The sequence below is a fragment of the Zalophus californianus genome, chromosome 9 (genome assembly GCF_009762305.2).
Source record: "Zalophus californianus isolate mZalCal1 chromosome 9, mZalCal1.pri.v2, whole genome shotgun sequence".
Lineage (NCBI taxonomy): Eukaryota > Metazoa > Chordata > Mammalia > Carnivora > Otariidae > Zalophus > Zalophus californianus.
The window spans coordinates 11,591,045-11,611,374 of NC_045603.1; the positions used below are offsets into that span (position 1 = coordinate 11,591,045).

At 53.6% G+C, this 20,330-nt stretch overlaps 1 protein-coding gene across 1 annotated transcript; it reads left to right on the plus strand.

Moving 5' to 3' along the window:
• Positions 1–1,796: 1,796 nt before the first annotated feature.
• FOXRED2 (FAD dependent oxidoreductase domain containing 2) lies at positions 1,797–19,817 on the plus strand. Its single transcript, XM_027595764.2, has 9 exons — positions 1,797–1,907; positions 2,388–2,936; positions 4,451–4,702; positions 4,851–5,114; positions 5,883–6,049; positions 9,046–9,211; positions 10,512–10,753; positions 12,085–12,255; positions 15,648–19,817. Exons 2-9 carry the CDS (start codon positions 2,389–2,391, stop codon positions 15,890–15,892), a joined length of 2,055 nt encoding a protein of 684 aa, XP_027451565.1. The 5' UTR covers positions 1,797–1,907; position 2,388; the 3' UTR covers positions 15,893–19,817.
• Positions 19,818–20,330: the final 513 nt, after the last annotated feature.

Here is a 20,330-nt window from a genome sequence, read left to right on the forward strand (position 1 = left end):
CCCCTGCTCGTGCTCTCTCTCTCAAATAAAACTTTAAAAAATAATAATGAGCCTCAAAAAGCAACCAAACACTGGTTTTGCTAAAGTTAGGGCATGCAACATGCCTCTTGGGAAGTCTTCAAGATAGGTAGATTATAAAAAGCACATGTTAAAAATATAGTGACAAGTGCCATGGAGTTTCAGAGTTGGGCCTGGGCCTCACCAAACTGCCTCTTGCAGACCCATGGTGCAGTCCAGCAGGATTAGCTGAGATGAGTGGGCAGGTGGAAGTCAGTTTCAGCCTTGGGCCCTAAAAAATGCACCAGCTTCCACTTGCTTCATTTATCTGTCCCCTACTTTACCCGTCCTGCGTGGGGCCATCAAGCTGATGGCTTCAGTCCTGACTCAAACCTTCCACCGCATCCCCCTGCCTGTCAGGCCACTGTCAAGGCCCTGCCACACTTTATCAGTCCTGACTTCCCTCTACTAACCAAGTAAGACCAACAATTAATTCAGGTACTTAATTTTATTTGCCAGCACGCATTCTCACATCTTCACAACAACTGAGTAGACCTTTTTATTTTTGGTAAGGTACTTTGCATAGCCTGTCTGGTTTCACAGTTTATTCAACAAATGCTTCCTGATGGCTTGCTGTATGCCAGATCCTGGAGGAAGCCCTGAGGTCACCAGAGTGAGTAAGATCATTTCTGCTCTGTGGACCTTTTCTCTGAAGCAGATACAGGCTATAAATAGATAAGTGGCACTCCCTAGTGGATACTTTGTTCGAGAGGTCCCAGGGACAATTTTTAATAAAAAGAAGTTCCAGCCATGCAGTTAGACCATCGAGTTCTTTCCACACCAGGCATGGCTGCCTTCCATGAGAACCCTCAGCCCCATATCACTGGACTTCTTAATGCCCCTTGAAGTTTCCTGTACCTCTCTCAAAATGGCATACATTCTGCCCCTGTAAATCTAAAGCAGGGTCCACATTCCACCTGTGCAAAACCAGCCTCGATCATCCAGTTCACCTGAACGGTGGCTCAGGATCATCCTCCTGCGGTTCACGTTCCCTCCACCGCAGCCATACCAGTTGCTGGGCATGAGCAGCGGGTTTGTGTCTACACTGGCCTATCATGGGCCACTTTGTTTACAACATTACCAAGAATGCAAAACATGACGAATAAACTTTTTGGAAAGAGCTCACAACTTGGCGTAAGCGGGGCGGGGGGTTAATTCCAAGTTCCACTTAACCGTTTGGTCTCAGGCAAATCACTGCTAAACCTCCATTTGGCCAGTGACGACAGAATGTGGGGAACAGAATCGCCTACCTCTCCTGGTTGGTGAGACTGCCAGCCAGTCATGCATGTTACTTAGCAAACAACAGACTGAATCACTGTAGCAAACACCTGTTGCTTTTTTCTGTCCTGACGTCGACCTGGTTTCCAGTCCCCCAAAACTGGGTAGCCAACGAGTGTCTGGCTACGTTAATGGTGGAATGTAAGACCAAAGTCATCTGTTCCCGTGCCTCCCCTGCACGTGCAGAGGCACAGCTTTAACACAAGAGCCCTGCGCCCCAGCGCGACCCGAACCTCAGCGGCGCCAGACCCTCTGGCCCCCGGGCAACACGTGCGCGCCTGTCCCGCGCCGCCAGGAGCCCGCGGCCGCCCCGCCCCTCCCGGCGTGCCGCGCGCCGCGCACGTGACTCCGCCCCCTGCCATTGGCCGGACGGGAGGGGCGGGGCCGCCGCCGCCGCGCCGGCGGGCAGAGCGCGGCCTCAGTCGACTGCGGGCTGTCTCCCGCGCGGCTGAGAGGTCTGCGCTCGGTGCCGAGAGGCAGGCGCTGCAGGCGTGGGCACCGCGCACGCGCGGAGATTGGCCCCCAGAGAGCGCGCGCCGGCAGGAGTGTGGCCTTGCGTCGCGTGGCGGCAGGTGTGCGGGGCCATCCCTGTCACGTGATCGAGGAGTGCGGCGCGCCGGGCACCTGGCGGGGGCGTGGCCCGGAGGCCACACCTCCTTCGGTCTCCAGGGCGGGGCGGGGCCTAAGAGACCGGCCCCCTCCGGGGGTCTAAGCTGGGGAGGGCTCGGGAAGGGTGTTGGGCACCCCTTAAATTAGGGGAAGAGTGGGGGAACACCCACCCTCGTACTACCATGGCAGTAAGAACGGGGGTGGCGCTCCTGGGAACCGAGGCCCTGGAGGAGATGGAGGCGTTCGGATTTCCTGGGGGGAGCCCCAGATCCGAGCTTGAAAGGATGGGGGCAGGCAGATGAGCTCAGAGGACCTTGGGTTCCGGTCCCGGCTCAACCTCAGATTGCGGTGAGCGGCCAGGTGAGCCCCTGCCCCTCTCCCATCTCCCCGGGCCTCGAGGGGCCATCCAGGGTGCGAGGCCTCACATCCGTGGTCTGCCGCAGGATGGGCTTCTCGGCCGCGGCCCGGCTGTGGGGCCCGCCGGGGCTGCTCCTCACCTTCGTCCTGCACCCGGCTCTGTGCCTGCGCCCAGCCCAGACCTCGGCGCCCCCTCACCGGGACTACTGCGTCCTGGGCGCGGGGCCCGCGGGCCTGCAGATGGCCTACTTCCTGCAGCGGGCCGGGAGGGACTACGCGGTGTTCGAGCGCGCCCCGCGGCCCGGCAGCTTCTTCACGCGCTACCCGCGCCACCGCAAGCTCATCAGCATCAACAAGCGGCACACGGGCAAGGCCAACGCCGAGTTCAATCTGCGCCACGACTGGAACTCTCTGCTCAGCCACGACCCCCGGCTGCTCTTCAGACACTACTCCCGCGCCTACTTCCCCGACGCGGGCGACATGGTGCGCTACCTGGGCGACTTCGCAGACCGGCTGGGGCTCCACGTGCTGTACAACACAACCATTGCCCACGTCACTCTGAACAAGGACCGGCAGGCCTGGAACGGCCATTACTTCATCCTGACCGACGGGATGGGTCACGCACACCGGTGCAGGTAAGGAACCCATCCCAGAGCTGACCTGCTGGCACCCCTTGGTGGACGGTACATGGGGAAGAAATGAGAGAATAATTTTTTTTTTTTTTTTTAGAGATTTTTATCCATTTGTCACGTTCACTGTGACACCAGCCTTGGTATTCAGCATCGTCTAGCTTATGTACCCGCAAAGCCCTTTCTGAAGAGCACCTCCTAGAACTAGTGTTCCTCAGAAGACATTCCGGGGAAAGTGTCCCACAAGTGTTAGATGGGCTCAGTGGGATTTCAGAACTGAACTAGAGCGGGAGGCCCCACAGGCAGGGCTGCCAGCAATCAGTTTTAGCTTGCTTTGGCTTGGGAGAAAGCTTAATGTTGTGTAGACAGCGCAAACTCAGAGTCACACGCTGTACTGCCCTGATTCAGTCCTCACAAGGACCCTGGGGGCAGTTCACTGATCCTCGTTTTACAGATGAAGAGCTGAGGCCCAGGGAAGTTAAGTCACTGGTGCTATGTCACACAGTCTGAGCCTGTGTCTTCCTGACCCCGAAGCCTGTGCTCTTTCTGCTACACCAGACTGCCTTTCCCTTCCCGGCTATGGGGCTGCCACTTGGCTCCAGGCAAGTGCCCGGAGTTCATCTTCTCAGGCCCTTCGCCGGAGGCCCAGCCTTGCCCCTTACTTGTTCCAGCCCAGGGAAAGAAGGGCTCTGTCAGCTTGGGACCCTCGCATTTTAGACAGTCGGGCAACAGCGTAGGGGATTCAGAGCTCAGCTGGGTGGGCAAGGGTGAGAAAACAAGGAGCCATAGGGGGTGCGATGTCTTCTATGGGCCATGCGGTTCTGTTTTCAAAACCGCCTGTAATCAAACTATCCTGCAGGCCAGCAGGAGCCAGTGCCTGGCTGCCCCGCACAGGAAGGTAATGCCCGCCAGCATGAATCACGCCCATCTGATTTCGGATTCTGGCTTTGCTGTCCTAGGAGCTTGGGAGGCCATAGACCCACAGGGCCTGTGTCTCCTCACCTGTAAAGCACGTCAAATAACACCAACTCAGGGCTTCTTTAGGCAATGAGATGATGCACGAAACACTCGGTAGGGGCCTGAGACAGAACTCCTGCTCGGCAGTCCCCTGCATCTGCCCCGCTGTCAGAAAAAGGAAAGTGGACCGCCAAGTTTCATTTTCACCACTGAGAGCCACACTTGGCCTAACTGCTGTGTTCAACATTAGGGGAATTGTTCAAGTTCTCATGTGTCCCCTTCTCAGAGAGTTGGACTAATTCTTGTGTTTGGCATCATCCCAGTACGGGGTAAAGGGAACCATCCACTGGAGTGGGCCCGGGAGGGGCAAGGGTGACGTCTCTCGGATACTTTGGGATAGGTCAGTAAACGGATGAATGAAGGGACATTCTCCTGTGGATTTTTTAGGAGCCAGCAGCCTGGGGGAGGCGGGCCAGCCAGGCAGCAGGGGCAGGGAGTGAGTTTCACGTCGGGGTCTTCCAGCTCAGAAACTAAGCCGTCTTCCATCTGTCCCTTCCCTGCAGTGTGCTTCTTGTGGCCACCGGTTTGTCAGTCCCCAACCAGGTTGACTTCCCTGGCTCTGAATATGTAGAGGGGTACGAGTCTGTGTCCGTGGACCCCAAGGACTTCGAGGGTCAGAATGTGCTGATCCTGGGGCGTGGGAACTCTGCCTTTGAGACAGCAGAGAACATCTTGGGTGTCACCAACTTTATCCACATGCTGAGCCGCTCCCGGGTCCGACTGTCATGGGCCACTCACTACGTAGGAGACCTCAGGTACGCTATGAGCTGCTCATGGATTCCGTACCACAAGCCCCCTTGAGAGCCATTCCTGACCCCACTGGAACAAGTGCCCCTTCCTCTGAATCTCCTTGTGCCCCGTTCAGACTCCTTTCTCTCTCCTGGCGTTTCCCTCGGGCCCCAGGGCCATCAACAATGGCCTGCTGGACACCTACCAGCTGAAGTCCTTGGATGGGTTGCTTGAGTCTGACCTGACGGATCTGGCTGTCGTGAAGGACCGCGAGGGCAAATTCCACGTCACCCTGAAGTTCTTCCTGGAGGAAGGCAACCAGAGTGCCGACGCCATCACCCTCCCCCAGGACGACAGCGACAACTTTGCCATGCGCGTGGCCTACGACCGGGTCATCCGCTGCCTGGGCTGGAACTTCGACTTCTCCATTTTCAACAAGTGAGTCCACACAGGGGTGGAGCTGGGGTCACTTCATGAACCCCTTCTGACACCTCCCCGGCGGCAGAGAGTCACCATCCCGTGGGCTAGCAGCAGGGCTTTCGGGATGGCACCGTCAGAGTGGACATGGGTGCTGCCTGGTCCCTTGCCCAGGACGTGAGCTCACCGTCCTCACAAGGATAGGTGGCCCAGAGGCCCTCCATCCTGGAGCAGCAGCAACAGTGGGTCTTCATCTGCGTCGTGATCTTCCACCCGAGAGACGGGAAAGGGGGCTCAGGTAGAATAAGTACTCGGCATAGACTATATGCTTCATAAAATGGTAGCTGCCAACTTCACTTATAATTGCGTGTTCGACTGCTTTGCTTGAGACGTTGCTGCCCCAGGTACCTTGGCAAGGCTTGGTGTCAAAGAATCCGTCCAGTGTCTCACTTTCCCCTGGCCAAGGCGCAGGCAGACAAGGAGAACCTGGAGGGCCTGAAGCAGACCCCTGCCCAGCGGGTCCCCCAGGGCCTGGTCGGAGCCCAGAGCCTAGCCTCAAGTCAGGCTCGAATCCTGGCTCTGTCCCCGATCCACCACATCTTCACCCTGAGCCTCAATAATTACTCCATCTGTTAAACAGAGATCATCATACCCGGCTCCCAGGGTCCTGGTGTGGTTTCAACACAATAAGCAATATAAAGCATGACGTACGCTTAGCTCAGTGAGGAGCACATAGTAAGCGTTTCATACACAGCAGTGATTTTTATTAACAACGCTTTCTACTCACAGGTCCCTCCGACTGTCTTCTGGGGGTGAGTTCAGCAAGAAGTACCCGCTGGTCAAAGCTAGCTATGAGTCCAAAGGAAGCCGGGGCCTCTTTGTGCTGGGCACCGCCAGCCACTCTGTGGATTACCGGAAGTCTGCCGGGGGCTTCATTCATGGATTCCGATACACAGGTGAGCCCGGCAGAGAGAACCATCCCTAGGCTTTGTAAACGTAACCTGATTTGCAGCAGCCTTCATGGGAGTGCTTGTCGGTAGTCAATTGTCTTAAATTCCCCTGTTTGGGACAGAGGGCAACAGGTCTTCGTGGGCTGAGGATAGATCTAGAAAAGCGTCAGATGAGGTGTGAAAGCAAGTACATCTGGGGGTAGCATATTACATGCTCAAGCCCTGTGCCAGTCAGGCAGCATGCATTGGCAAGAAGGCAGAGCTGGAGGAGTGCTCGTGGGGGTTCCTCCCTAGCAGAGCGGTCTAGAGGTGAGGCTTCGTGACCTCTCCGTAACCCTCTTTTGGATGGCGTGGCGTCAGAGGCATAAACGAGATGAACTCTCCGCCCTCGCAGGGCTGTCTTAAGGACAAACTAAGATAATACCTGGGAACCTTGTAGCTATGAAGCATCATGTACAGATTCTTTGGGTACCCACAAATTTCAGTAAAAATTACAGTTGGATTACATCAGTTCTGAGGGCATAAATGTTCTGCACTCCAGGCAGGCTGCTGGGTGGGCGAGTGTTAACAAGGGCCAGTTAGTTGATTTTGCCACAAACACCTGAAGCACCCTGCATCCTGCATCCCAGCATTTCTGTATTTAATTTGATGACTTCCATTGGCTTAATACTCATTTTTGCATTTTACTGTCCTTCCAGTTTGGCAGGGGAAGGTAGCCATGTTTGATTTCCAGATGATATATTTTATGTCCCATGCAAGTGGTCAGAGAAGGAAACCAGAGAGAGTGTTAGCCAGGACATCCACAGATCAAACACACACACACACACACACCCGGGACATCCACAGATCACACACACACACACACACACACACACACACACACCCCGGGACATCCACAGATCACACACACACACACACACACACACACACACACACACACACACACACACCCCGGGACATCCACAGATCACACACACACACACACACACACACACACACACACACACACACCCCGGAATGGACATCCACAGATCAAACACACACACACACACACACACACACACACACACACACACACACACACACCCCGGAATGGACATCCACAGATCAAACACACACACACCCGGAATGGACATCCACAGATCAGACACATACACATCCACATCCACAGATCGAACACACACACACACAGATCGAACACATACACACACACAGACACACACACACATCCACAGATCGAACACACACACAGACACACACATCCACAGATCGAACACACACACAGACACACACACATCCACAGATCGAACACACACACACACACAGACACACACATCCACAGATCAAACACACACACAGACACACACACATCCACAGATCGAACACACACACAGACACACACACACATCGAACACACACAGACATACACATTGAACACACACACATTGAACACACACAGATCGAACACACACATCCACAGATTGAACACACACACACACACAGACACACACATCCACAGATCGAACACACACACAGACACACACATCCACAGATCGAACACACACAGACACACACATTGAACACACACATTGAACACACACAGATCGAACACACACACACAGACACACACACACACCACACACACACACACACACACACACCCGGAATGGAAGAGTCTGTCCCTTTAGTGCCAATACGAAATCCGCAGATCCTGTCATTTCCGCTCCATTTCCAGATAAGGAAACTAGGGCACAGAGAACTTAAGTAACTTCCCCCAAGTCACCCAGCCAGTGGATGGCAGAAGGGTAATTTGAATCCACACGTGTCTGACCCTTAAGCTCACAGCCAACCACTAAGCTTCGGGCACGTGGGGCAACAGTCTCGGGCGCTCAGGCAGCGGCCGCTGTGTGGTCACTACCACAAGCCGAGCGGAGGGCCCTGCTGGGGGAGGGCCGGTGTGGCTACGCACATCCCGCTCATCCCGCTCCAACCTGAGAAACCGGTCCCAGGGGAGACCAGAAGCCTTCAGTAAGGCAGAGGAAGCCAACAGAAGAGAAACTATGAAGGGCGCAGAACAATACCGCGTGGCCGGTTATTCCGGACGCCCAGCCCGTCCGTCCCCCTGCTGTATCTCTGTCAGCCCACCGCCTCCATCTCCTGACCCGCGGCTTCTTCGTCTCTCCTGACTGGTCTTCCTGCCACTGCAGGTCTCTCTGGCTTCCCATCCAGCCACACGGTCCCCACCGCAACACCCTTTCCTGAAACAACAAAATCTTGCCTTCCCTGTGCTTATAGCTTAAGTGTCTCTCTGCAGCTCCCCACCTCCCCTGCGAGAGCTGGGGGAGCTCCTCGGCGTGCCATTCCAAGCTCTGCCAGGCCCGGGCCACCTCACCTTTCCAGCCTGGTCCCTACCTGCTCCCCAGAATGGGCTAGGCTCTCTGGAGATGGTAGCCCCTTTCGTCAGGGCCCCCTCCCCATGCTCCACTAGCTCTGGCGTTCCCCGACCCTATGTAGAGGGATAGCTCTCGCTTTTCTGCTCTTGGGTCACTCGGACTCCATGACAGTTCGGATGCAGGCAGTGAAGGAGAGGGGGCGCTGAAAGGGTCTCCCACTGGGGCTCTGGGAGAAAGGGGAACTGTGGGCAGGGGAGCGGGGTGAGAGGGAGGCATGGGGTCCAGGGCTGGCAGAGCAGCTGGCAGGGGTCCTGTGGGGGCCTGGAGCCAGAGCTGGCCCCGTCACCCTTGCAGCTACCCTCCGGGGCTGCTTTCGCCCCGGAAGCACAACTGAGTAGCATGACCGACTGGGCAGCAAAGCCCAGAACACTGTCCATCCAGCCCTTAGTAGGAAGCTTTCGCTGACCCCACTCCAAAGGCATCCTCTTGGCGCCATGCAGGCAAGCGTGCCTTGAGTTCCAAGAAGTCCATGGGGACTGGACAGTGTCCGGTAGTGAAAGATCAAATCTTAAGGGCAGCATGCTGTCCCTCCCTCTGGCCTGATTTCAGTGCGTGCTGTTCACCGCCTGCTGGAGCATCGCCACCACGGCGTCGCCTGGCCCTCCGCCCAGCACCCCATCTCACAGCTGACCAGTTCCATCGTCCGGCGCGTGAACGAGGCTTCTGGGCTCTACCAGATGTTCGGTGTGCTGGCCGACGTTGTCCTGTTGAAGGAGTGAGTAGCCCAGCTTCACCATTCACCCCGTCCTAGCTCCTCTCTGCCTGTTCCGGGTATGGAGTGGCCCGGTGGTCCCCTCCTAAGGTGAAGCCTGCATGGCGGGGGGCGGGGGGTGGGGGCGGCAGGGGAGATCAATTCTGGGGGAAAACGTCAGGGAAATCGACACCACGGGCTCCACAGGCAGGCAGACAGACCTGGGTATGCATCCCAGCTCTGTCACTTTCTACCTGGGTGACCTGGGCCAAGTCACTCAGCCTCTCTGAGCCTCTCTCTCAGCAGCACAGTGGGGATGATCACACCCTGCATGCAGGAGTAAAGGTCACTGGTAGCCCGCAGTCGGCACCAAGCGGGTGAGCAGTAAACCACAGTGATGCGTACCACCAGTGTGGATCGACGGGCTCCCTTGGGCCAGGGCTGTGTTGGCTCCTTATCAGTTAAGTGACAGGTGGCAGATCACAGGCGACACCCGGCAAAGCAGGGAGGGAGAAGGACTGCGGGCGAGGGCGCTCTGAGGACAGGTGGCAGGTGAGAAGCAGGGGGGTCCCTCAGTCGGAGCGGGAGAAGCCTGACCCAAAGCCGGGGAGGGCCACACACACCAAGCTCAGGGACACACAAGGCATTCACAGCGCCCAGCACAAGATATCCCATCACCCTGACTCCTCTCTTCCATTCCCATCCGCCACATTCAGACTCTCCATAAACCCCGTAAGCTCTACCTTCAAATTATGTCAAGAATCTGACCGCCTCTCCCCAGTTCCAGTACTGCCACCTTGGTCCAGACGCCCAGCATCTCACCTGAACTAACTGCGGCCTCCCACCTTTGCCCCGTGGTCTGCTTTCCACACAGCAGCCTGGCGGTCCTCTCAAAACACCAGTCACACACAATCAGCTCTGCTCAGTACTCTCCAGGGGCTGGGAGCCCTCAGGGCACACATGAGCCCTCCTCAGCTACCCCCGAGCCCCTCTCCTGTCCCTCTGCCCAAGGCCCCTTCAGCCACACGGGCCTCTTTCCTGTCCCTTGAAGACACCAAAGCAGTCACTCCCTCCCAGGGCTTTTCTGTTACTGTTCTCTCAGCCTGGGTCACTCTTTCCCCAGATACATTTCTGGTTGCTCAGAGTTTTCGGGGATCTGTCCCAATGTAAGCCAGAGCTCAGCTGTGACAGTCATGGTAAAATGAGGTGCGTGGGGATGACCAGAGGCTGTGCACTGTACAAGAGACACGCGCACACACACGCACACGCCTCCCTCAGCTCTGCTGCGGCACTGAGGGTCGCGCCACCCCCCCATTATCCCCAGGAACGCCACGGCATTTGAGTACCTGGAGGAGTTCCCCATGCAGATGCTGGCCCAGCTGGAGACCATTACAGGAAGGAAGGCCAGGCATGGGCTCTTCGTCATCAACATGGAGTACGGCAGAAACTTCTCTGGCCCCGACAAGGACGTGTTCTTTTATGACCGGTCTGTGGGGCACACGGAAGACGCCTGGCAGTCTAACTTCCTCCATCCCGTCATCTACTACTACAGGCACCTCCCCACCGGTGAGCTGGGCCTCAGCTGTCCCCCGAGCGCGGGCTTCCAGGAGCTGGGCGGGTCTCTCACCTGTCACACCTCACCTCTCACACAACTCTCCTGGCTGACAGAGGACACTGGGGGACTCTGCCCAGAAACCGAATGGGGCAGAAGGTCCCGGAATAAGAAACAGCGTTCCCAGATTCTGGCGCATACCGTGACCTGGGCAGGCCACACATGGAATGTTGTGACCTCCTCCAGGCACCACATAGTAAGAGGGACCATCTTGCTGTGTGTCTCCAAAGGAGGCCGAGCATGCAGCGGGAGGGGACCTGGAGACCAACTCTCAGAGGGAACGGGGAAAGGAGCTGGAAGTGGTCAACACAGGCCTGCTGCCAAAATGCAGAAAAACTAGGCAGTGTTCTCAAGCTGTGCTTTCCTTGCCGTGTGGCCAGGGACCATTACTTGAACGCTCTGAGCCTCCACTTCCTCATTTGAGAAATGAGGATAACAGTAGGATAAATGACATAAATAACACAGAATGTGGGGTGCCTGGCTGGCTCAGTCGGTGGGGCATGTGACTCTTGATCTCGAGGTTGTGAATTCAAGCCCCACTTTGGGTGCAGAGATTACTTAAAAAATAAATAAAAATCTTAAAAAAAAAAAAAAAAACACCAGCACAGTACCTGGCACAGAGTAGCTACCAGTAGATGACCCTCCCTGCCCACCCCCCCCCCCCCCCCCCCCCCCCCAGGGAACACGACTCCTGCTTAAGAGACTGAAGGGCTGTCACTTGGAAGATGATGCTCTAAAAACAAGCAGAGGTAGTATCAGTGACAGGAATGCAGGATTCTATTCAGAATCGGAAGCAACTACTAGTCAAAGCTGTCCCACAGTGTAATGGGTCGCCCCTAAAATCGAGTTTCCCAGTGCCAGGATGGTTGAGTCATGGCTTAATGGCCGTCGGCCTGGGACGCCACAGAAGGGAGCCCACACCAGGTGCGAAGCTGGACTAGGTGAGCTCTCGGGCCTCTGAGTCTCCTCACAGAGCAGTTTTGAAGCAGTCACAATGGACCTCAGTCCATGTGCGCCTTAGAAAGACACGGAGTGCGAGTGATCAGTCTTGGTTCCGCTTTCTGATACCACAAGGAACAGATCTAGTCTCTTCCTCGTGCCAGCCTGGCAAACACACAGATGGCTATTGAAGAGGCTGGCCGCTGCCCAGCACGGAGTGTGTCGGGAAAGCTGAACGCGAGGGAGCGAGGGAAGCACCTGGGACGTGTGGGAACCATGCTGTCCGCTCCAGGATGGGAAGCCCAGCCTCCGGGCTCTGACACAACTCCCCCTCTCCTACCCACAGAGCAGGACGTGAGGTTCCGCCCTGCTGACTGGGCCCTGCCTCGGCCCACCGCCATCCACCACATTGTGGAAGATTTCTTGACAGACTGGACCGCCCCGGTGGGGCACATCCTACCTCTGAGGCGCTTCCTGGAGAACTGTTTGGACACCGATTTACGAAGCTTCTATGCAGGTAACCTAAGTTCCTAGAAGGGACGGAGCTGAAGGTTGAAAAAAGACCAGACAGATCCATGCCCTGTGGAGTGTTCAGGATTCATATCTAGAATCCACACCCAAGAATTCTGTTAATCCACAAGATAGATGAGATGTTCACAAAGACCCTTCCCAGTATGGCACAGCTAAAGTCGCTGAATAGAATGTCATTTTTAAAGAACTGTCAGGGGAAAAAAAGGGAACTCTAAGAAAAGCCTAAAGCCCTTGCTGGACGTGGGATACCTGCCAATCATCAGTGGTAGCTTAGAGCCTAGGTAACTGACCAGTATGTGGGGGTGGGAAGGTAAGGCTGGAGCCGGGTGGGAGGCCTGTTTAGAGACCTTCACTTAAGCTTAGATCTCAGTGACCCAAGTAGGAAACAGAAAACACTCTCAAGAGGGACATGGTGGAGACTCATGCTTTTGGCTCTGGGTAGAAAAAGGGAAACTCTCCCCTGAGAATTTCTAACCACTAAGCTTCACTCATGTGAGTTTGAGGCCAAACTTCACACTGTCGTCATGGTGTAAAAATCACAGAAGTAAATGGAAGTCTTCTGTGAAGAAACAAACTTTAAAACTAGAGAAAGGGGCACCTGGGTGACTCAGTCAGTTAAGCGTCTGCCTTCAGCTCAGGTCGTGATCCCAGGGTCCTGCGATTGAGCCCCACGTTGGGCTCCCTACTCAGTAGGAATCTGCTTCTCCCTCTGCGCCTCCCCTCTCCTTGTGCACTCTTTCTTTCCCTTTCTCAAGTAAGCAAAATCTTTTAAAAAATAAAATAACACTAGAGAAATAGAAATATACATTAAAAAACAAAACAAAAAAAACCTAGGGCTTGGGGCGCCTGGGTGGCTCAGTCAGTTAAGCAACCAACTCTTGGTTTCAGCTCGGGTCATGATCTCAGGTTCCTGGGATCGAGCCCTGCACTGGGCTCCATGCTCAGCACGGAGTCTGCTTGTCCCTCTCCCTCTGCTCCGCCTCCCGCTCTCTCTCTCTCAAATAAATTTAGAAAAAAACTAGGGCTCAAAAAGTTCCCACAGATAAAGTTCCAAGTAAGTTGAACCCACCCCCCACCCCCAAACAAAAGGCACTTAACACAAAAGGACATAAAATGCCACGAGGGAGCATTAGCAGAAACAACAAACTGCTGGATCAAACCAAAAAGACTATGGGAACTGGAATAGTTACAAACAGAGGATACAAAGTCTGTCTAAAATATGTAAAGAAATGAAAAAGGAGATTATCGAAAATATAATTGGGCAGCATTCAGAAAGACCCAAATAAAACTTCTGGAAATGAAAAAATGTGTAACTAGAAACTCAACCTAGGGGCGCCTGAGGGGCTCAGCCAGTTAAGCATCCAACTTGTGATTTTGGCTCAGGTCATGATCTGAGGGTCCTGGGATCGAGCCCCGCATCGAGGCTCCACACTCAGCAAGAAGTCTGCTTGGGATTCCCTCTCTCCCTCCGCCCCTCCCCCCGCTCACATGCTGTCTTTCTCTAAAATAAGTAAATCTAAAAAAGAAAAGGAACTCAACCTAAAGATAACGTAGCACATTAGACAGAGACGAAGAGAGGATTAGTGAACTGGAAGGTAGCTCTGACAAGAGAAGTCTGAGGACCTGGAGGGAGAACTGACATAAATAGGCCAAATTTCAGTATTTTTTAAAACCCTCTGACTGCCTAGGATATCTACCCTTTTCTGTTCAGCAAACATATATTGACCACCAGTTGTATATCAGGTATTATTCAAATCAAATCAGGTTGGAGATGGTCAGTCTCTGGCCTGCAGGTCAGAGAGCAGGTGTCCTTGTCGCCCCAGGCAACATCCTCGGTCAACTTGGAAATAAAATGCATATGTTAAGAGAGCTGGCTTAAAACAGGAGTGTAGGCTAATTGTCTAAATGTATGTGGATGCTCCGAGGTAATTCATAGCACAGGGCTAAGCAACTTTGAAGTGCTAGCATTCTGCAGACTCAGCTATGACCGCATGCTCACCTGGGAAATTGACACGATGCAGGTCTAGAGATCTCAGCTACAAAATCCCTGCCTGTTTCTCGAGGTTTCAGGAGTACCCAAAGATGGCTGTGCCCATTAGGGACCGTGTCCCGCCCTGGGTTACGGCTGCCACGAATGCATCATCCAGGCCCTAGAGCCTCCTGGCTCCCACTCCCTAGACACTGCTCAACACTACAAGCCACTAAGCATCCCTGCCTTCAGCTTGGAAGCATCCTCCCAACTCAGGGCCAGCTGGCAGAGTGGGCTTTCCTCCACCCCCGTAGCTGATGTGCAGCTGTTAGCGCTGGCCCCAGACTCGGCTGGGCTTCTCTGCCCCCCACCAGGCCCCTGCAGAAGGGGTGACATATGTCATCAGAAGGTGGTGCTTGCCAAGAGGCCACCTTGCTGCCGCTCTCCCATCCTCCCCCTGCACCTGCCGTCCTCCCTGCTCAGAGAGGCTTGTCATGGGCTGTTCTGCCAGGGGCCATCTGGGCCAAAAGTCAGAAATGACGTTAGAAGTATCTCTGTGTGTGGCTCCTTACAGCCTGTTCACCCATGTGGGCCTCACAACATCCTTTGTAACGTGCCCAGGTGTTTTGAGATAAAAGACTTAAGACAGTTTTTGGACGTTTGCTCCTTCCCATCCTGTCTCATCCTGAGAAGACTGAGCCCCTATCTCTTTCATCTTTTCTGTTTTTTAAGTCAAAGTTACATAAGCACTTAGCTAAAAGACTTTTTCTCACTTCCACCCTCAGTCTCAGAAGGAACTACTTCTGGTTCTTCTGGTTTCTTCATATTTCTGAATAATAAATACCCCCAGCTGTTTCCTGATAGAGCTGACTTGACCCATGTACCAGCTTTCTGCTGTTTACCAGTGTTATCTTTCCACCCGCCCCCCAACAGGGCTCAAAACAGTGCTGTGCACACAGTATTTGCAACCCAGAGATGGCTGAGGGAATAAAGCCATGCAGGCAGCTCTGAGCTCAAAACAGGACTGACCACCGAGCTCCCGGCCCCAGCCAGGCCAACTTCCAGAAGAGAAGGCTGAGGGTCGGCTCCTCGATGGCTGAACTCCCAGTGGGACTGGCTCCCTGTAAAGCATCATGTTGGGCCCAGATCTCTGGGAGTTGAGTCATTTCTGTGGTTTGCTTTCCATTTGGGGCCTCGTTCTTCCAGAATGTCAGGGCACCCTCCTTTGAACTTCAGGGAGGGACGAGATCCATGGCTACTCAGGTCAGATGTGAGATCCCCACAAAAGTCAGCTCCCCTGCTCAAGGGGTGGAGGGCCCTGGGTGAGGCCCCGGGGCATCGGCACCCCTGCGTCCCGTACCTCTCCCCATACCTCTCTTACTCATTCATCTCCTTTTGCTTTTGTGTAGAATCCTGCTTCCTGTTCACCCTAACACGCCAGAAGCTGCCGCCCTTCTGCCAGCAGGGGTACCTGAGAATGCAGGGGCTCCGGGGGACTGAGAGCCTCTGGCGGCACGGAGTGGAGAGCGGGCTCCTCCGGGACTACACCATTGTGGGCAGGCGCCGTGAGGACCAGGGCCAGGGGCCACTAAGTAGCTCCCAGGCCCCAGAGCCTCCGGTCCAGCCCCTCGACAGCAACAAGGAGGAGCTGTGACCGCCAGGTGGCTCCCAGCCAGCCCTCTGTTCCACCGACGCATGGTTGCCAGAGACCACTCAGATCATCACGGTGACCAAGGCCACTCTGAGGGGTGGCCACGCAGTGGTCTCCCCTCTGGTCTGGTCCTTGGATGCCTGGGAGGCGGGATCCTGAGAAGGGTATCCTCCGCCAGGTGGGAGCCGCCTTCCACAGCCAGGCTTGTCTGCAAGTGAACTGTCACTGGGCACCAGGCTGGCTCGGTTCTGTCCCCATCAAGTGCCCAGCGGTCCCATTTCCTTCGGGTCTACTCGTCGGATGAACCGGGCAGACCATGTCACAGGTGGCACTGTCCTCATTGTCAAAGGGTTCATGGCAGGCACTTTAAACCGAAGCGCTAACATCCTCAACCCTCTGGGGCGGGTGGGACTGTTGCCTCTGATGAAGACATCAGCTCAGAGAGCTTCTTTGACTCCAGACTCCCTGTCTGGGTCCCCTGAGGCCTGGGCCACTCTGCCTCACCCTGCCCCCACCTCAGTTTCCAGAACCCAGGCTGGGCCAGCCCAGCTTATCATCACAGGCCCGGCTGCTGTCACCAGGCAGAGACGGGACAAGCTCCTGCAAAGCCACCTTATCTGCGCGGGTTTCTGCCTGAGCAGCAGGACTCAGAGCTGCACCCGCCCCAAGACGGCACTCCTTGACGTATCTCCAGCATCTGTGTCTTCTCTCTCCTCCCCGGCACCTTCCCTTTGCCCTGCTGCTGCCCTCTGAACTCCTGAACGACGCCTTGCCTCTGGTCTGCCTGAGCAAGTTCTGTAAAACTGTCCCCATGTTTGCAGGGAGGATTCTTTCCAAGGGGATTGATGTGCTGTTTGTACAGGGAGCCTGGCTCAGCGTGTGCAAGGAGGCACTTCTAACTGCATTTGTGTGACGACGACAATGCCTCTTTCTGGTTGCCTTAGCTGTTCTCAGTCTTCCTCCTCACCGGGAATCCGCCCCCTTCCTACACTCCCGTCAGGCACTTTCGTCCCAAGTAGGAGTAGGCCATGGAAAGCATTTGTACAGAAAATAATCACGGTGATTTTTTTCAAAGCCCAGGACCCTAGATGATTGCTTTTTCATCGGTTCTTACGGGTCCCTGTATGCACTCAGAATTCGAGGGACGCGGGCTTTCTGGATCCATGGCCCTTTTCTGGAAACATCCACTTGGCCTCAACCACCAGGCCCACTGCCTGTCTGCACATACCTCTCCCTCCAGTCATGTTAGACCAGTGACACTTGGCAGCCCGAGCCTGCCGGGGAGGTGCTTACCCTGTGACAATACTTGGCAGAGCTTCCCTGGGGACAGAAGCATCTAAAGATCTCTCCCTAGTCCCCGAGGGTTGGGTTCACCATATTTCTTACAGATGATATGTAAACCAGATTTGGGCCCCATTACCTACCCACCCCCCACCGCTTCCTTTTCCAAGACCTTTTTTGAAACAAATCTTTTCACTAGGACTGTTCCCATAACGTCAAACCCTGCCACACCCATCACACCTCACCAGCCACTGAAGGCAGCTGAGCACCTATCAAAGTTCAAGGTGCTGCAACAGATGATTCACAGACGCCTAACTGTGTGACATCTGCTCCTCGTCCCATCACCTGCCAAATTGTTCATTCCACCAAAATTTCAGCCAGCCTTGTTTGTGTTTCATAAGGCATGGCTCCATGGTTCAGCTGAGTAGAGATGCCTTCCCTGGTATTCTCCTTGTAAAACTGGTCAGTAATTTGGAAAAGAAATCTCATTTCGAATCCCTATTTCATACTTCAGAATTAATTCCAGAGCAATTTTTAAAAAGACTTTATTTCATAGAGCACAACTAAGCAGAGCAGCAGGGAGAGGGAGAGGAGAAGCAGGGAGCCTGATGCGGGGCTCGATCCCAGGACTCCGGGATCATGACCTGAGCCAAAGGCAGACGCCTAACCGGCTGAGCCACACAGGTGCCCCAATTCCAGAGCAACTTTTAAAAGCCATACAGAAACGGGAGGTGACAAGGGGGCGTTAGAGTAAAAGAAAGGACTGTCCAACTTCAGAAGCAATGGGGTAATTCCCCAGAGGAGAAGGTTTAACATTTCCAGTCTACTTAATTTTTTTAAGTTTTTACTTAGATTCCAGTTACTTAACATACAGTGTGATATTAGATTCAGGTGAAATTTTTCTTTCTTTTTTTTTTTTTTTAAGTAATCTCTGCACCCAACGTGGGGCTCGAGCTCCCAACTCCGAGATCAAGCACTCCGCTGACCGAGCCAGCCAGGCACCCCTCGCCCATACTTAACTAATGTGACCGTTTAAAGAAAAGGATAAAAATTCAAAGGCAGACAGCATGGGTAAAATACTGACAGCAGAATACAATACATAAAAATAGTAATATCTTTATTACTCAACCGATTGTGGGAGTTAATGAGGAAAAAAAATAAGAGAATCATGGGACATTCACCCAATAAAATATTACACGGCTCTCAAAACCTCTCAGAGATGGTGAAAGAGCATACCATAAAAATACATGTGTGACAAAGCCAAGTGAAAAGAAGCAGACCATGAGACTGTAGTTGTGAACTACTTATAACTATGTAAAACTAGAAAGCCACAGACGGGGGAGACTCTGGAAAGGACATCTCACAAAATGTCAACAGTAGTTATATTAGGTTTGTGGAGGCATTTTTCTTTCCTTTTCCTTTGTCCAAATTTGTGGTTACACTCCATAGTGAAATAAATACATTTATTTTTTAAAAAAATCATCTCTGCTCTTGGGATTTAAAATTGCTGGGGGCAAGAGGAGCAGGGAGCCCTCCCAGGGGACATGCTCTGCCCGGTCCCAGTGGTACCCATGGTTTCTTCCCTCTGCCAAGTCAGGAAGACACCGCGCCCAGTGTCGGGGAAGATGTGCCCCCCGCCAGAGAAGGGAATTTTAAGCGGTGTGTGCTCCTCTCCTACAGTCTTTGGATTGACTGACCCAGCACAACCGAGGGGATCTCTGGAAGAATCTTCCCTCCCAAGAGACAGAAAATGAAAGATAAAAAATCCTCACTTTGTGGAGGTCTCCTGGGTGTAATCTCCAATCTGTAGAGCCCCAAATTCCTTTTGTTCCCCAAATAAAGATGGGGGTATAGCTAAAGTCTGTCTAGAAAGTGAATCACCAAGTAGTGAATTTGTCTGCTAAACTACTCCTAACATCTAATCATTTACTGCATATTTACTATGTACCCAGAACTGTGCTGTGGTTTTAAAAGATAGGCTCACAAATTCTTTGCTACTTCTCCTCCAAAGAGCTGGAGCTCATTCCCCTCCTTGTTGGGTGAGAGCAGGACTGAGTGATTCACTAAGAGCAAACAGAGGAGACGTGACAGGATGTTATTTTCAAGATTAGGTTATAAAAAGACTGTAGCATTCACCCACCAAGAGGCTGTCCTCTCATCGCTCACTCGGGTCATGTTGCAATGACATCCAGGCATCTATGGAGAGTTCCTTGTCCACGTGGCAAGGAACAAATACCTGCCAAGAGCCGTGTGCACAAGCCTAGAAGCAGATCCCACTCCTATCCAGCCTTTAGGGGACTGCAGTGCTGGCCACCACCTTGAACGCAGCCTCTCTCTGAGAGACCCCCAGCCAGAACCACCCAGCACAGCCGCTCTCTGACTCCTGATCCACAGAACTTTGAGATAATGTCTGTTGTTTCACTCTGCTAAATTTCAGGGGTGGGGGGGTGGAGGGCTGGAGGGGTGTTTTGTTACACAGCAATAGATAACTAATGCATGCGCTAGATAGCTTACCTGCATTTTGTCACCACAACCCTAAGAGATAGATAATCCTATCCTATCCCCCATTCCTACCCTAGTCTCCCCATTCTTACGTCGAGAACAATCACACAGCAGGTCGGTGGTGGTGAGGTGCTTTGAAAATCCACTTCCTTCGAGCCATCCTCTCAATATTAAATCATTAAAGTAAACCATGTTGCCTATGGGTTTCCTTCTTGTGAACACTGGCTGACAATAAATTAAGGGACCCCACAATTCTCAAACCTAAGAAACAGGAAATAAAGTGTGTGTGGCCCCACCAGGTGGCAGGGAAATGTTAAACTGCTGATTACACAAAAACGTAACCTCAAAAAGAGTATTCATCCACTCCATCAACCAGACGTCCTGTGATCCAGGTGAGGGCAGGATGACTCAGACGGGACGAGGAAAGCTCTGGAGTCTGGAGCATCCACTCCCCGCCCAGGCTCCCGCTTCAGTTAGGATCCTCGGTTCCCTGACCAATTACAACAACATCCCTAAAAGCTAAATTGGATTCTTCCCTAGAAAAGAAACCCGTAGGCTGCATCATTTCCCTGCAGATGCTAATTTTTTTTAATACAGTAAAAATGCTGACTGGGGAAAGATTTTTGTCAGACTGCAGGCTTTAAAGAAGCATTTAGTT

Bases quoted from the DNA above. Each gene is read 5' to 3' on its own strand.
- FOXRED2 (XM_027595764.2), top strand. From the start codon at position 2,389: ATGGGCTTCTCGGCCGCGGCCCGGCTGTGGGGCCCGCCGGGGCTGCTC. The intron at 6,050-9,045 runs GTGAGCCCGGCA...GCCTGATTTCAG, and splicing joins TCATGGATTCCGATACACAG to TGCGTGCTGTTCACCGCCTG. The intron at 9,212-10,511 runs GTGAGTAGCCCA...CATTATCCCCAG, and splicing joins GACGTTGTCCTGTTGAAGGA to GAACGCCACGGCATTTGAGT.